At 42.8% G+C, this 16,354-nt stretch overlaps 1 protein-coding gene across 3 annotated transcripts in view; it reads left to right on the forward strand.

Annotated features, from left to right (window-relative positions):
* The window catches only part of ADARB1 (adenosine deaminase RNA specific B1), a 70,638-nt gene extending 59,459 nt beyond the window's left edge, over positions 1-11,179 (forward strand). For all 3 annotated transcript variants that reach the window (XM_072341728.1, XM_072341729.1, XM_072341730.1), the window contains 2 exons: positions 3,429-3,607; positions 4,110-11,179. In XM_072341728.1, coding sequence (XP_072197829.1) covers positions 3,429-3,607; positions 4,110-4,286 — 356 coding nt within the window. In that variant the 3' untranslated portion in view covers positions 4,287-11,179. The remainder of the gene's footprint in view (positions 1-3,428; positions 3,608-4,109) is intronic.
* The last annotated feature ends 5,175 nt before the right edge of the window (positions 11,180-16,354 follow it).

Genomic DNA, 16,354 nt, shown 5'->3' on the forward strand with positions numbered 1-16,354 from the left:
CAAGGTGGTAGAGAAATGTTAGTTGTCTCCAGTGTTTGCTGAAAGAGTTGCACACACTCTGGATGTGTCGGTCTGGGGAGAGAATCACTCACTAAAAAAAATGTGAGGCAACATTTTGTTTGTTAAATGGAAATAATGCTCTTTCACAGTAATAAGAAAAGGAGCAAAAGGCCTTTTTTGCAATACTGAATGTATGATATCCAATCACCATACTTCTTCAGTGGCACATGAAATGAGCAAAAGTAATAGTATAGATCATAGTATCATAGTATCATAGTATCGTGCGAGTTGGAAGGGACCTTAGAGATCATCGAGTCCAACTCCCGGGTTTCGAGCCCCCTGTGTAGCGAAGTGGCACTTCTACCCCCTGCGCCACAGGGGGGATTCGAACCCGGGCCCTCCAGTGCCGCAAGCAGCAGCTTATACCACTGCGCCACTGGGGGCACACAAAAAAAAGATATTTTTAAGTTAAGTTACAAATATCTCATGTGGTTGGCATTTTTAACCCCTCTTGCCTCAGTAGGTTTGATAAGTTCTCCAGTATGTGCTGCTTCAAGCAAATGACTCTGTTTCACATAAGGTTCATAAAAAAACAAGCTTAAACGTACACATTTATGAAGTCAGTGTTCAGATTCCTTTTGTTCCTGCTCTCAGTTAACAGTTTTTTTAGGTGTAGACCTTCTGTTGTGTGACTCACGGAGCGGTAGGGTTTCTTTGCTCTGCAGTGCTTGGTCTTTAATGGCACAGAAGCAGCTGTGTTGTGCATGGTTGGCTCCAGTTTTCATGTGACTCGATGCACAGATTTTTTGGCAACCGCTCAGAATGGACGGCAGAAGTTGTGACAATCTCACCTGAAAGAAAGTGGAAAATAATAATAAAGGAAACTATCATTCTAATTCAATTATTTCAACTCCTATTTTAAGCAAATGTTGAATGGTGGGACTATGGCACTATTTATTATTTATTTGGCTTACTGTCTGTTACAGTGACTAGGTTGATGTAAGTCAAGCATAAGAATATATCAGCATCAGAAAATTCAATATGATCAATATTTCAAAATGTTTATTTAGTAAGTGAGGAACTGGTTATCTGAATTTTGCTTTATTTTGAATCTAGGACCTCATAGCTCTCACATACTCTCATCTTTGTATCCTACAGGGGGCTGTAGGACCCAGAAGTGCTATAAGACCTGGGTCAATAAACAAATCTTGTGTTTATCTGCTTTTGGCTGACTTAACTTTGCTTATTAGATTGTATTTCAAATACCATCAAGAAATGTATCTTGCTGCAATGCCTATATTGAATTCATACAAATTTACTAGATTATTTTAGATGTAGGACCTAGCAAAGACTCAGTACAAAATAGACTTTCAAAGAGTTATATTAAAGTAAGATGGGATTTTTATTTATCAGAAAAAGAAAAAAGCAAACATCCCTGTCTCCTGTCCCCTTTCTCCTCCCCTTCTCGTGAGACAATTGAGACATATGAAGTTTCACCACTGCTGTAATGTGTGTGAGGCCACCATGCTGCACAGCCACTCCATGGTGCTTAAGTTTAAGTGCAGCTTAAACCACTTGCTGTACCACTGGCCCTGGCTGCTGCCTAACAGCACTGGGGACATGCTGAGAGCATTCCTGAGACATACAGGAAATGGGCTGTGACACTTGAGTCACAGTTACTGGTTTTGGACATCTTAAGCAGTAATGAGCATGTGGAGTGGAGAGGCTGCTGAGGCTGCATTTATGACAAAAGAGTCAAGGGTCTGCTGGTTTTGGCTTTCTGCATGGGATGCTGAGTTTGGGTCTCACTTTGTCTAACTTGGATTCCCACAGCATCTCTGGCTGTGCCTGTGCTAGCTGCACCATGTCCCTGTGGTAAGAAGGAAGTGCTGTCACGTGAGACATCCTTTGCTGATGAGAACCAGATTAAGATCAGACCCCCCTGAAGCATTCCTCTTCTCACAGCTATTAGGAGGGAGGTTAATCAATAAACAGAAGTGTTACTGGTTCCTGGCTTGTCTTTCAAGCACTAAGGCTTGCATTTGAACATGAAAAACATTTATGCAGCATTTATTCAGCACGGAACAACCTTTTAAGGCAGTTGTATTTATGTAGAAATATTATGTAGGAATAATGGTAATTTTAATGAAAGATAGTGTACATCTACTGAAATGTGGATGCCTTGATGCCTTAGTTTGCAAAACTTTGTCAACTCATAATACCGCTCTGATCTAACTCCATTTTTTTACAAGGGAAAGGGAAAAAACACATTGTAGACACTTATAAATAGGATTGACAGCTTTAAATAAGACTGCAGTTCCAAGTTGTTAGTTGAATTGGAATTGTATGTGCTGAGACGTGATGAGAGTTCATCATTCTGCACTGGTTTTAAAATGAGAAGTAAAGCATACACTTACTTGAACTCTTACAGTAGCAGAGTGAAAGGGAATTAATTGATTGGACAGTTACAGCTAAGGAAACTTAGGAGTGGGCTTTGAGGGCAATGGCTACCTGTGCAGGACTCCAGCAACACTACTTCTTCTTTGTAGTTATTTGCAGGTTAATAACTTACAAGTTACAAGTTTGCCTTGTAAACCAGACTGGATATTCCTGAAGTGTGTGTTGATCCAGCAGGCAGCTAAGTATCATGTGGCTGCCCACTCACTCCCCCTCAGCGGGGTGGAAAAGATAATTGAAAAAGATAAACGTGTGAGAATTCCTGGGCTGAGAAAAGGACAGTTTAATGTGAAAGAAATAATAAGACGAAATTTAAAAGAGAAAAAAAAAAGGCGAAGAAGACAATTGCTCACCAGCTGCTGACCAGCTCCCCACTGGACATAGAGTGAATGGCCAGCTCATCAGCTTTCATTGCTGAGCATGACACCTTTGGTATGAAATATCCCTTTAGCCAGCTTCGGTCAGCTTCTGGTTTTGTTCCGTCCCAGTTCCTTATGCCCCCTGGCCTCCTCACTAGAAGAACAGTCCTTAATTTGGTGCAGCACTGCTCAGCAACCCAAAATGCTGGTGTGTTACCAGTGTCATTTTCATCCTGAATCCCAAACACATTGCTGTGCCAGGTGCTCTGAAGAAAATTAACTCTATCAACCAGGACAATGTGGTATGGTCCTAATATCACTGCCCATGTGGAGCTATACTACAGTCTTATACGTAATCCTCCACTGAGTAGGCTGGTTTCTCATAGCTCCACCTATGCTCAGCTGCCGAGCTAGAAATGACAGAGTGAGAGATGATTTTTAATCACGATGAGGTTGAAATATGCATGGCAGTATTTCCATGATTCGGTGAGAAATCTTCAAGAGAACGTCCCCATAGAAAAAGAATTGTTTGTGGTGTGATTTCAGTAGCCTATTAAGAAGAATGATCAGGAGTTAGTGCTTACTGTTGTCATTAAATGTCTCTTCCTTCAGGTATTAGCAATGCGGAAGCACGCCAACCAGGGAAAGCACCAAACTTCAGTGTAAATTGGACGGTGGGAGACACTGGTCTTGAAATTATTAATGCTACAACTGGCAAAGATGAAATGGGACGTGCATCTCGCCTCTGTAAGCATGCTTTGTACAGCCGCTGGATGCGTATTCATGCAAAGGTATATACTCCTGACTGGAACATTTTTCACTTTTGATTTATTCCTTATAACATGTCCTGAAATCCAGCCTATCGAGTTTTCACTCTGTCCTTAAACAGTCAAATAGTATTTGACTTTTCACTGAAAATGGCTTTTCAGTATCTAGATTTTTTCTGCCAAAGGATATGGGTAATCCAGAAGAAGCTAAGGGCTTGCTAAGTGCAGTGGAGCTACCGCAGCACTGCTGAAAAGTGAAGTCCAAAGATTGCTTCTCTCTGTATGTGGTTTGGTTCTGCAGGAGGGTATGTTTTGCGAGAGGAGAAGTGTAGATGGTTGCAGTGAAACTGAATACAGAGCTGCAATAGCTCGAAGTAGTACATTGTGGTTTTGGCTTGTTGCCTTTGCCTGTAGTTGAGTAGTTCATTACCTTGTTTTCTAATTGGTATTTTAATAACTCAGTTGCTTTCCAAATGTTTGTCTGAATAAATAATTTCCTCTCTTCTTGTCTTTTTCATCTGTACAGCTTTCATCCAGCTTGCGCTTGAAGATCTTCAAGCCCAACCTGTACCACGAAACCAAGCAAGGAGCCACCGAGTATCAAACTGCCAAAGAGTGTTTATTTAAAGCATTCCTGAAGGCGGGACTTGGAGCATGGGTGGAGAAACCCATAGAACAGGATCAGTTTTCACTCACTGTCTAATACACAGACTGCACAACAGTTTGGAATGGGAGTCACTTTGGAAATTCTGGTGTCCAGCATTGCTTTCTGGCATTTCCACGCCTGTTAAAACATCTTTTTACTGTTTGGAGTCATCACTTTTTCTTTTTTGAAAATTGGTAGTAACTGTCTTGGTTTTGCCTAAGTATTGAAACTCAATAATAATCTGACACATAGTTGTATATTTTGTTATGGGAAAGTAATTTCTGGTGTATTTCTAGAAATACTTTTACTGTAGAAAATCTGCAGTAAGGGTGTCCTCACAGTATACAATGACTCATTTTTTCTGGGTTAAAATAGTTGCTTTTTTAATTCAGTGTCATCAAGTGCATGAAGAAATGAATATTTCTTTAGATTTTACACCACACTTTTAAGAAGTAGCTTAGTTTTTTAAAAGGAAAATAGGCAACAAAGTTGATCCTTCACCTCTGTTTTTGAATTGCAGGTGTTGCTAGCATATAGACCACTGAGCCAGAATGAAATCTGGACAACTAGTTTTCCCCACTCCTTCGCTCTTTAAAACCAGCTGCTGAGAAATTCATGTCTTTGATGTATGTATTTATTAGTCTGTGATCCCATTTTTAACATGCAGCTTTCTATTCCGGTTTTAAAAATACAGTTACCTCTCATTTACACACATTGTGAAGTCTTTTTTTTTTCAACCATTATAAACTGGAAACAACAAAATGATTATTTGTAAGTTAAGAAGTTTAGTCTATAATGTGCAGAACTCTGTTTAGAAGTAGATGATTTGTATATCTTTTGAACTCATTAGAACACAAGAATAACTACAACATGACAACTTAAAAAATTTGCTCATTTTGAGGTCACTAAGCTTGAATGGCCAAAAAAAGTCACTCAGTGAACACTAATTGCTCTCTTTTTGAGGAAACGAAAAGCTCTTGTATGGACAAAAAAAGTTGTTAAAACTTTTCTGCTTTCATTCAAGTTGTTGTGTCCCTTTTAAGATTTCATTACCTTTTGGCTTTACATGTGTGGTGGTCTTCATGAAACTAATTAGGTAAGTCACTCTTAACGTTGTTTAATTTGCTCTGACAATTAGTTAGGTCTTTTTCATAAAGGTGTAAGCACTTCAGCTTTATGTAAAAATGTAAAATAGAAAGAAAATATTTTGAGATTTGTTTGACTAGCTGGTGTACTGAAGGCACTTTTAAAAACTCTTTTTAGTATTTGGTTGTGGATTAGAGAATGTCTGAAACCAATTATCTGCCCCCAAAGTCTATGTCCAAACATGTCCTGTGGCTCAACCTATTCAAGTGTCATGCTTGCTTTCTGGAAGGTCCCTTGGTGATCATCGTTCTTTTGCAAACAGTGAAGGTGATGTTCCTTGACACAGAAGTTTGCGACACAAAGCCTAAGCCAAGTATGTTTAAGCTGATGGGCCCTGTCCCTCAGCTCTACCTCCCCACTTCTTGCCTGTGCTGCGCTGGACATCGGATCCATGGGTTGAGCCATACTTTGAAGTCAAGTTAGGGGTTGCTTTTAGACCCATGCTGGGTCAGATATGCACCTTTGGGTTGTGTTGGAACATCTGTGGAGGAAGTGAAGTTGAGCAGAGCAATCCCTTCAGCCAGCTCTATGGCTAAAGCCTTTGCCTTCTGAAACTTAAATTACCGTTCCTCAGACCAAGCATCTCTGGAGGAGTTACCTACTACTTGGGCCATCAGAGGCTTTGTAGAAACCACTTCTGTCTTATCATGAACGCCAAAGAGACATGCTGCTTTGTTACTGAGGAACCCATTTTCAACTTCAAAAAACGGTCAGGCCTGGTAAATCACTGCTGCGTTAGTTTCAGCCTCTGGATTAGTGTCTTGGAAGTGGTGTGTTGAGGCACGAATGGTGTGCTTTTGATGATATTACAGATAATAGCAAGTACTGCTACAGGATGGCAATAAATCCGTGGTCCAGTGATCCCTTCAGAAAAGACTGATCCTTCCAGAGGCTACCAAGATTTCCAGGTGCCAGTGAAACAAATGTACGCTGTAGTAGACAGGCCGTGTTGGCAGCTTAAGCTGTCCTGTCTGTTTCTGCATTAAAACCAAGAGTATTGTCATGGCCTCTGCCAGCCCCACGAATCAAGAGGACAGCAGTTTCTGAATGCAGTCTAGGCTTTTGCCATTGTCATCTCACTGAGGCTCAGACTTATTCTAAAGCTAAAAGTAATCGAATGGTTTTTGGTTGGAATTTGCAAGTGGTTGGGCATTTTCTTTTGAGATCAGTCCCATCTTGTTCATGTTGCAGAAATGCCTTTATGGCTGTAGATAAATCTGTGCATACATGTTGCAGGACCGGGGGAAAGCTGGTTGCTCTGTGTGCGTTGTCTTGGGATCATTAGTGTTACTAAGTGAAATACACATTTTTAAGGGACTCAGTCTGTTGATAAATGGCTTGTTTATAATTTCAGACAAATAATTTTTACCCATCTTTCTGAAGTACTCGATCTGTCTTTGGAGTTGTTTTGAACACTAGGAAAGTACTAGCTCAAACTATTTTTTTTTACAGAGTCACAAATATGAGCAATATATTTCAGTATTATTATAGACATAGTTTTTTAAGAGCTGTTCAAATGAATAATTTTAATTAAACTGTAAAGGAAAGCTGTTCCATGCCACAATCTTTTGATGAAGGAATGGTGTCAGGTTATTTATGAGGAATGAGTTCTCTCGTTTATAATTCCAGGGTTTTAAAAAGTATGAAGTTTTCTAGGGTTGTATGCAATCCATATCTGTCTTGTGGGAGTCAATAAAATACTGCTTGGCTTCCTTCACTTGTTCGTTCCTTTTTGTGTAGTTAACTTCTGAAAAATTGTGAGGGAACCCCTCAGTGCCCCCTAGGATGTGACCTGTCACACTGCCCCAGCCTCTGCTTTGCCCTTGTCTGTTTCACTTGACACCTTGTGCCAGGTGTGGTTGCTGATGCTCCTGTGTTCCTCATGAGTCACCATCACTGGGCATATGTGAATAGCGATGTGTGTAATTTCAAGCAGTTATGAAAGATAAGAAAATTCAGCTTCCAGCAGCTGCTGAATTTTGTGGCTGTCCTTTCTCTTCAGAGCTTGCATTTTGGAAGGCTGATCTCTTTGGGAGAAGCCTCATTGTGCTGCATGGGCCAGGTGAGGGGGTGCTGGCCTGAGCAGCAGTCTCTAGTGCCACTCTGTGAGCTGCTTTGACTTATTTGTATATTATTTCTCCTCATTTTTGAGTGAGTTTTGAGCTTCAGGATCTTCAAAGGATTTACATAAAACTAAATTTTAGTGCCAGTGAATACTTGAAAGCTAATTTAAGGTGTTTTTCTTCATTTGACAGTCCAGCTATAATAAAGCTTGTCAGTAAAATAGGACATCTTTCATTTGGAAGTTTGATACGTATTTATTCTGCTGTGCCATTTTAAGAAATCTGACCATCTCAATTTCCTTTCTGCTCCCTGCTGTTCTGTGCTGGGGAGCCCTCTGGGCAAGACACAGGGTGCTTGGTCCAGATTTACAGCAACAGACTGTCTACAGTATTTGCAAATTGACCACTGGGGAAGAAGGTTGCAAGAGTCTCTGTGGCATACAGGCTGGGCATCACATGATACGTGGTATTTTACCACTAGGCAGGTACACACAACTGGATAAAAATAAAGACCTGGTTTTCCTGTGATTATCTATTAGATGAAACACCTTTGAGGCTGTGCATACAGATTTCTGCAGGACTTAGGGAAAGCTGCTTGCTTAGATTTTAAATCATGTATGAGCATTGCACTGTCAAGAAGAAATGAGCCCGTGAAATCTGGATACTTAAAGGTGATCTGCACCCTGCTGTTAGTCTGTGTTGTTAGAGTTTGCATTTCTTATCTCACTGGGTTTTAAAGCTTTTAGTAAACTTAAAAAGATGGGAGTGTTTGTTCTTAAAATAGGAATATTGTGTTTTTCTGAGCAGAGCATCTCTGAAGCCCAAGTGTGGCACTTTGAAAAAGGAAATTCTTCCAAGCGTGAGTCACGTGCAAGCAAAACAGGGCCATAAGTAGGCTAATGTAAATACCTAGAATGGAGCTGGGTCCCAGTGATCCTTCTGTATGAGATATATCAAGAGGATATGAGCAAATGTTTAATGACTGTGAAATTCCTTTTTGGAAATTAATTGAGGAATTTCTACTGATAACCAATAAAGCTTTTTTTCATTATTTTTATTTTTTTTTCCCCCAACAGTAAGGAAAAAGGAATAATTCTTAGCCTAGAATTGTGCTGTTCATGGAGTAGTGAAATAAACACGCGAAAATAAGCTCATCTGGAGTTATAAGCTCAATGGTGCCATGCTTATTTGGAATTTCTTAAATTATTTTTTAAAGAAACTAAGGAGTATTTAAAAAACAAACTGATAGAAACACACACAAAGAAGAAAAGAAACAAACAAACAAAAACAAGAACAAAAAACCCCTAACCAATCCAGACTCCTATCTTATTTCACTGGAATTCACTTGATAAGCATTAACCCTTGGCAGCTGGCTTTGCCATAATTGCTTCCCAGAGCTAGGCCTGTGTGCTCCTTAATAACATTACGTTTGGGTGGCTGTGGGTGGTGATGTCAGTCCTGAGATCTGTTAAACTTCACACTTGGGTTAACACAAACAGTTTTTACAGGTCGTCCTGGCTCACCAGCACTCCCTGCACCGTGGTACCATTCCTTTTGACCCCTTCTTTCATTCCTTTTATCAACCTGATGATGATTTACATGTAACTATCCATGGTATATCCAACTCCCTAACAAACTGGGATATGAATCAAGGGACCTATCTATTATCTGTTAGATGTGGTCACAGAAGAAACCCATCAAAAAGCCCTTTGCAATGTGATGTAGTGCATTGGAGTCATTGACTGTAACACCAGTCCAGGAGTTCCATTTGGAACACAGTTGTTGGAAAGTGTCTGAGTTTTGATAAGAGATGTGTATGTGCTGAGGTTGCCCTCTTGTAGTTCATATTGTGGGGTGCCCTACGCATGCTGTTCTCTGAAATTTCTATAGACTATATCAATACCTGAACTGGCCAAATCAGTATTTATCCTGAACCATTTGGATTGCCTTGGAGATGCTCAAATGGAAAATTCTATTTGTATTTAGCCTCGGAGCAATGTTCAGAGTTGTAGTGCGGTATAGTGATACTGCTGCCCAAATCGAGTGTTCAGTTCAGTTCAAAGCTGACTGCTGGACCGAGAATCAATACGATAGTAGAGAACATATTTGCTCTATAAATTGTCCTGGCAAAACATCGTCATCTTTGAAAACACCACCTGGCAAGTCCACATGTTGTCAAATTGAACTAGACATGCTTTTGAAGAATTAAACTCACAAGTGCAACAAGTATTGCAAATGGCATTGCAACAACAGTTAGTGCTTGATATGTTAAGGCTTAACAGAGTGCATGTGGCATGTTAAATTTAACCAAAGGTTGTTGTTTAGCAATAGGGATTAGCACATCAGTTTAGGAACCTATGTATTAGTTTAGCAAAAGGAATCCACGAGTGATAGTTCTGAAAACTCTCAGTTTCAGCTTTAGTGGGTGAATAGTCTTCTTTTCCTCAATAATTTTACACTGGGGACGTAGTAGAATGCTTTCATCTTTTGCCTCAAAAGGTGCAAAGAAGAACATTTCCCTTGGGCTCCACATACACTGTTGTTAAAAAGTGGCTCACTGTGTCCTAATAAGTAATGGGAATCTTCCAAACTGGGGAAAGTGGGTGGCAGTGGGTCAGAGGTCTCAGTGGTAAAGCTGATGGTGGAAAATGGGGAAGAAGTAGGTGGGCACTTGACCACCCTGGATAGCACTAAGCATCCAAAGGGACATCAGCACATATCTATGAGTCCGTGGAAAACAATGAATTGGTATGCCAGCAAACTGCATATGCGTGTCTGAACTGTTCAAACATGGAACCTGAGCTCTGAGAGGGTGCACTTGCTTGTCATGTCACCTGTTATGTATTGTGAGGAATAAAGGATTGGCACTTTCTATACCACACTGCAGTTAGTTTTCTTCCTGGATTTCAGATAACACTGCAACCAACAGACTGATCTGATGGATTCTCACCCGGGTCCTGGTTTACCATCCTTTTACAGATACTGGGACTCATGGCATGGCGAAAATGACTGGCACAGATGAGACTAGCTGTGATAATCGGACCTCTATTTTTCTTACTTAGTGTAGCTATTGTTAAATGTATGATTACTCAGCTACTTTCTTTTATCTCTTCTCACTCTCTCCCTTCCATTTGTCATATAATATCTAAGTCACCTCTCTTGAAGATGAACATTTTGCTGCTCAGTGATTTGAGTCACCAGGTGGTGTCTGAGACAGGTGGGGAGCATCTCAAATCAACATGAGGCCATCAACATTATTTTGTAGACAGTTTTACACCTGAAAGCATTCCTTTGCTTTGGAATGGGAGGGCTCAGGAGTGTTCATTGACTGAAGACTGGGCCCGGAAGCAAGTGAAAGCAGCTTAATACAGGAGGTTGGGAGATGATACCATTGTATCCCGTGAAGGCAAGATACAGGCTGGCATCTCCCTGCTTCCTCTTGACTGCTGACTTAGATTTGCAAGGCCTGGAAGACAAAGGAATTCCTGCTGAGATCCCAAAGCTGGAAACTTGGCTGCTCTGGACCACAAGTAAGAATTCGTACCATCGGTTTTAGTTGTCAGCTGAACAACACAACCTCCAACAACCCATCACTACTGAAGATCAGCACCTGACACCACGATACCACTGATCGAGGAGAGGTGAACTGCTTTGCTTTGCTGGGTTTGTAACCTCTTTGTCTGCCTCTCTGTTTTTTAACCTTTTCTCTTTACCTTTAATTTATCTATTTATTAAATTCTTTTTGTAGTAGCTGTTGCTATACTGAGACAATATTATTGTCTTACCTGCAAGACTTATTGCTCATAATTAGCAAATAAGCCAATTTTGCCTCCAAGTAGAGTAGCTGTTGTTAAGAAAGCTCTCAATAAATGGCTGTGCATTGTTCCTCCAGGTCTCCAATGAGTCCGTTGTGGTGCCAACTATTGCCGAATATTCAGCATGCTGCAGAACAAAATGCATGTTAGTCTGGAAGTAAATTTTAAAAATATTTGTTCCAAGTCTGTATGCAGTTCAGTAACAAATCAAGTCATGCAGCTTGTCGTGTTTCCATGGCAGGAGACACACAGCAGTGGTTCAGAAGGTTGTCTCTTGATTCAGCTTTCAGTGAGCAAGTTCTGGGCCTTTTAACTTATGGCAGGGACCGAAGGCCCCTGACTGTCAGAGTGTTTTGACAGGGAACTGAAATTTCTGGCCATAGCTGCAGGATGGGATTGCACACATTTGTGTGAGGAGTGTGTAAAGGGGTGAGTTGCACATGTAGTCACACACAAATTGATGTTAGCTGGAAGGTGTCTGCACATAGGTGTGCAAAGTGATGAGGTTGCACATGTGTGGGTGTGTATGCAGGGACAGCCTGGAACATATGTGCAAGTGCATAGGAGTGTGCAAAGGAATGGGGTTGCATAAATGTGTGCATGCATGTGGATGTGTGCAAGGATGAGGTTGCACACGTTTTTGCATGTGCATTTGTATACAAAGGGATGGGACTGCACGTGTATGCATGCATATGGAGGTGTTTGCACATGGGTATACAAGGCCTGCACATGGGTTTGTGCAAGGGCAGATTTGCATAGATGCAGGCATGCAAATGGATGTGTGCAAGGGAGGCCTTGCACATAGGTATGCAAAAGGGTTGAGTTGCACAAGTACAACTTCATCCTTGCACACAACTATGTGCACACATGCACTTCTGCAACTCTATCCATTTGCACAACATTGTGTACACACACACATGTATGAAGCTTGAGACCCTTCTGTCTACCCATGTGTACAGACACCCATATGTGCCACCCAGATCCCTCTGCATACCCACATGCATGCACAGCCTTGCACACCCTCATTTGCACTTAGACGTATGTAACCCCTCAAATCCCTTTGAGAATGCACATGCAAACATACTCCAGAAAACATCCAATTACATGTGAACATATGTGAAACCCCACTCCTTTGTACATCCCTGTGCAAACACGTTTGCCACCCCGTCTCTCTCTGCTCCTGCAGGCTGTCCCATATCCTCCCCAAATCCTCCTATCTTCCTGTGCCCTCCATGTCCCTTTCACCCACATCTGCGCTCTACACCTTCTCCAGCTCTGCATTACTTTTCTGCAGCAGCTGCCCCTGCCCCCAGATACCAGCTCTAGGGGGGGAAATAGGGGTCAGGAGGGGTCCTAGGTGTCCTATGGGGTCCTCAGATGTCAATGGAAGTCCTGTCAGGTACTGTGGTAGTCTGTTATATCCCAGGGAAGTCCTGGATGGGGTTAGGGAGGTCCAAGGGAGTAAATATGGGGTTCAGTGGGAGTCCCAGTGGGGATATGGGGTGCTGCTGGGGACTCTGGTGCTGTGTGAGGTCCCAGGCTGGCTGTGAGGGAGGTCTCCTGTGTCTGAGAAGGTCACCAAGGGGCTAAGGGGCGCTGCTGGGGTCTGTGGGCTGGCTACATGGGTATAGGGGGGGGAAATGTTGGGGGAGGGGCTAATCATAGAATCATAGAATTACCCAGGTTGGAAAAGACCTCAAAGATCATCAAGTCCAACCGCAGCCTAACCAGTACCCTATCTCTAAAAACCCTCTGCTAAATCACATCCCTGAGTACCACATCCAAACGGCTCTTAAACACATCCAGGGATGGCGATTCAACCACCTCCCTGGGGAGCCCATTCCAGTACCTAACCACCCTTTCTGTAAAGAAGTTCTTTCTAATATCCAACCTAAACTTGCCCTGGCGCAACTTGAGGCCATTTCCCCTCATCCTGTCACTTGTCACCAGTAAGAAAAGACCTGCCCCACTCTCACTGTAAGGACCTTTCAGGTACTGGCAGACGGCAATAAGGTCTCCCCTCAGCCTCCTTTTCCCCAGACTAAACAGCCTCAGCTTCCTTAGCCTCTCCTCATAGGGCTGATTCTCCAAGCCCTTCACAAGCCTCGTTGCCCTTCTCTGGACCTGCTCCAGTACTTCCATATCTTTCTTGTGCTGAGACGCCCAAAACTGGACACAGTACTCGAGGTGAGGCCTCACCAATGCCGAGTACAGGGGTAGGATGACTTCCTTAGTTCTGCTCACCACACTAATGCAGCTCTGAGGGAATTACAGGCGGGCTGTCATGGGACAGCGAAGGACTACCTTGGGGAAAGCAATGGGTAGCCTTGGGGATCGAAGGAAAACCTACAGGAATGCAAGGGGAATCCAGGGGGAGGCAAAGGGACAGCTAGGGGAAGAAATGGGAATGTCACAAGAACTGTGTTCTTTCAAAATCCACACGTTCAGTTTCCTGACTTAGCTGGAAAACTCCTGGAGGAGCTGCAGTACCATTGCCTGTCACCTGCCTGTGTTAGAAAGAGATGAGTTAAAGAGAGTTAGTGGGGTCCATTTGCCATTAGATTTTAAAAAGCCAACTACATAATTTCATTCACAAATCCATCACCTTCAGTATCTGTCACAGGTAGACGACCATGCCCTTGCAAAGAAACTTCCTACAGAGCAAGAGAAGTCCTTCGCTATCTTAGGATGTGAGTAACACAGAGTAACACAGGCCCAAAAGCCTTCAAAACATGCTATCAAACCACCAACTTTGGATGCTAAATACATGCTGAGGAGAGTTTAATTAGACAACTTTAAGAAAACATTCAAAGGAGAAAAAATCCCTGCTCCTCCCAGTGAGACCAGGAGAACTCACATCGTGCCACGTGTGTTTGTGGAAAGAAGCCTAAATTCTGTTTTATATATTTTTAATTTTGTTTAGAGAAAATTGGGAACCACCAAAATTTAGCAAAGGAACCTTAATGGTGTGGTTGTATCAGGCGCATCTGATTTCATGGTGATGCATAGTTTTTCTTGTCACAGAGGAGTGATGCACTGCACCGAGACATTCCTTTTTGTTTGATGCGGTAGATGCTGTTACATAAGAACGTTAAGGCACTGGATCTTAGCTTCAAAGCCCAGTGAAGGCAGTTGAAAGGTGACAAGCTGGAAAAATAGCATGAGCTCAAATTCAGCAAACCATTACTGCAAAACAGGGGTCTTAGGCATATGTTTTAAGTTTCCCTGATTCCTACAAGACTTAATTATCTGCTTATTCCTTCACAGAATCGATGCCCAATTGGCCTGTTTTGCCTGGGAGGATGGCATGCTTGTGGATCTTGTGTGCTCTTCAGCAAGGACATGATAAAACCAGTCCTGGATGTTTGGTGAGGGAGCAGCAGTGAGAGAGGAGGCCCCAGGTAGTGATTGGAGTTCTGAGTCACTGTGTTTCTGTGCCTCTGTCTAGAGCAAAGAGGTTTGGAAATGTTCAGATGAGCTTTGGTTAATCCTCTGACCTTCTGGATGCTTCTCCTAACCAGGATTTCCTGCATATTGCACTTTAAAAAGCACTATATTACACAACATGCTCTCACATGCAGGGGCCGAAAATATGAAAGAATAAAACCTTGTTTGATCTTGAGAGCTGAATGGATATCATTTGACCCATCCATGATGCAGTCCTAGACCCTGGACATACTAGATGGTTTTCCACTCAATGAGTGTCTGCAGCACTCACTTCTCTCTTCCCTGCCCTCTTGTTGGACAGGCAGTGCTGAGATACTTCCTGTTATGGGCTGCCACTCTGGCTCTCGTGGCTCCTGGCAGGGGTAAGCAAAGGGGTGGGAATGCACACGTACACACACAGATAGATGTTTCCTGGATGGTGTTTGCATGTGGGTGTATGAAGCTGTGTTACACACGGTAGGCATGCATGTGAGTGCATTCTGGCATTCTTCCACAATGCTGTCAGTTTTCTCTGGAGACTTCTTTGGTGTCTCAGGAAGAGGTACAAAATAACTGGGTTTTGAAAATGATGGTACTTACCATTTTTGGTGATGAACTGATGATGCAATATTGGCATTATCAGTTCTCGGAGGACTTGAAAGTTTGTACATGGATTCCAGACTGTGTGTGTATATGTGTTCTATTGAACAAGGCCATGAACTGGGATCAGCAGCACTAGATGGTAAAATACTGTACTGAAATTCATTGTCGAAATTTCCTTGTATTGTAATTTCCAAGACTCAGGTAACTGTAACAATATCTCCGTAAGTCAAATACTGGCATCCTGCCGGGAGCTCCATCTTTCTTCCTCTGGGCTCAAAGTCCTCTGGGGAAATGCCACTCCTCCCCTCCCTTCTGAGAGCCACAGTGCCCAAAGAAGGCAGGCCACAGGACCAGAAGGTGAACTCTTGAACTGCCACCGCTCTGCGTGATGTTCTGATGTGGGATATCTACAAAACATCCCCAAACCACAACAGGTAGCACGGAGCTGCAATGGGCAATGCCCTCCACACACGGCCCTGTCGGTGCACGATGCTGCAGGCACGCTCCTTGCCACCTGCACACACGTGGGCCGGCTTTGCACGGCCGGGCACATCATCTGGCCTGGGCACTGCAGGTACCCACACATGATGGGGTGCAGACACGGCAAGGCCAACCCTGGCTGATTGTGCATCTCATTCCCACTTGGTGTGGGAAGAGGGACTTCAGTGGGACACAGTTTCTCCAAAGGAGTTTTGGGGCTTGGTTCCAAATGTTGCCCTGACCTGCTGGCCTTGTCTGTCACCAGTTGCAGTGGTTACAAAGCACATGGAGGATACATCGGATTGTGTAAGGTGAATAAAACTCGGGATCACACAAAGTACAAACATCTGAGTTACAACAGCACACATCACCAACTTGTCACAGACACTAGCCCGTGGTTCTGCAGGAGTGGTGACACAAACATTACAGACCATTACAGATGTCAACATCTTCCTTTCCCACCCTTCCCTGCACATGAAGCAGCAAGCTGCTGGCCATCAGAGGGCTTGCTGTGACATCAGAAGGTGGCTGCGGTCATCTGAAGGCTTTGTTGGTTGTCAGAGATGTTCACTGACCATCAGAAGGCTTCATT

The sequence above is a fragment of the Excalfactoria chinensis genome, chromosome 7 (genome assembly GCF_039878825.1).
Source record: "Excalfactoria chinensis isolate bCotChi1 chromosome 7, bCotChi1.hap2, whole genome shotgun sequence".
In the NCBI taxonomy this organism is placed as follows: Eukaryota; Metazoa; Chordata; class Aves; order Galliformes; family Phasianidae; genus Excalfactoria; species Excalfactoria chinensis.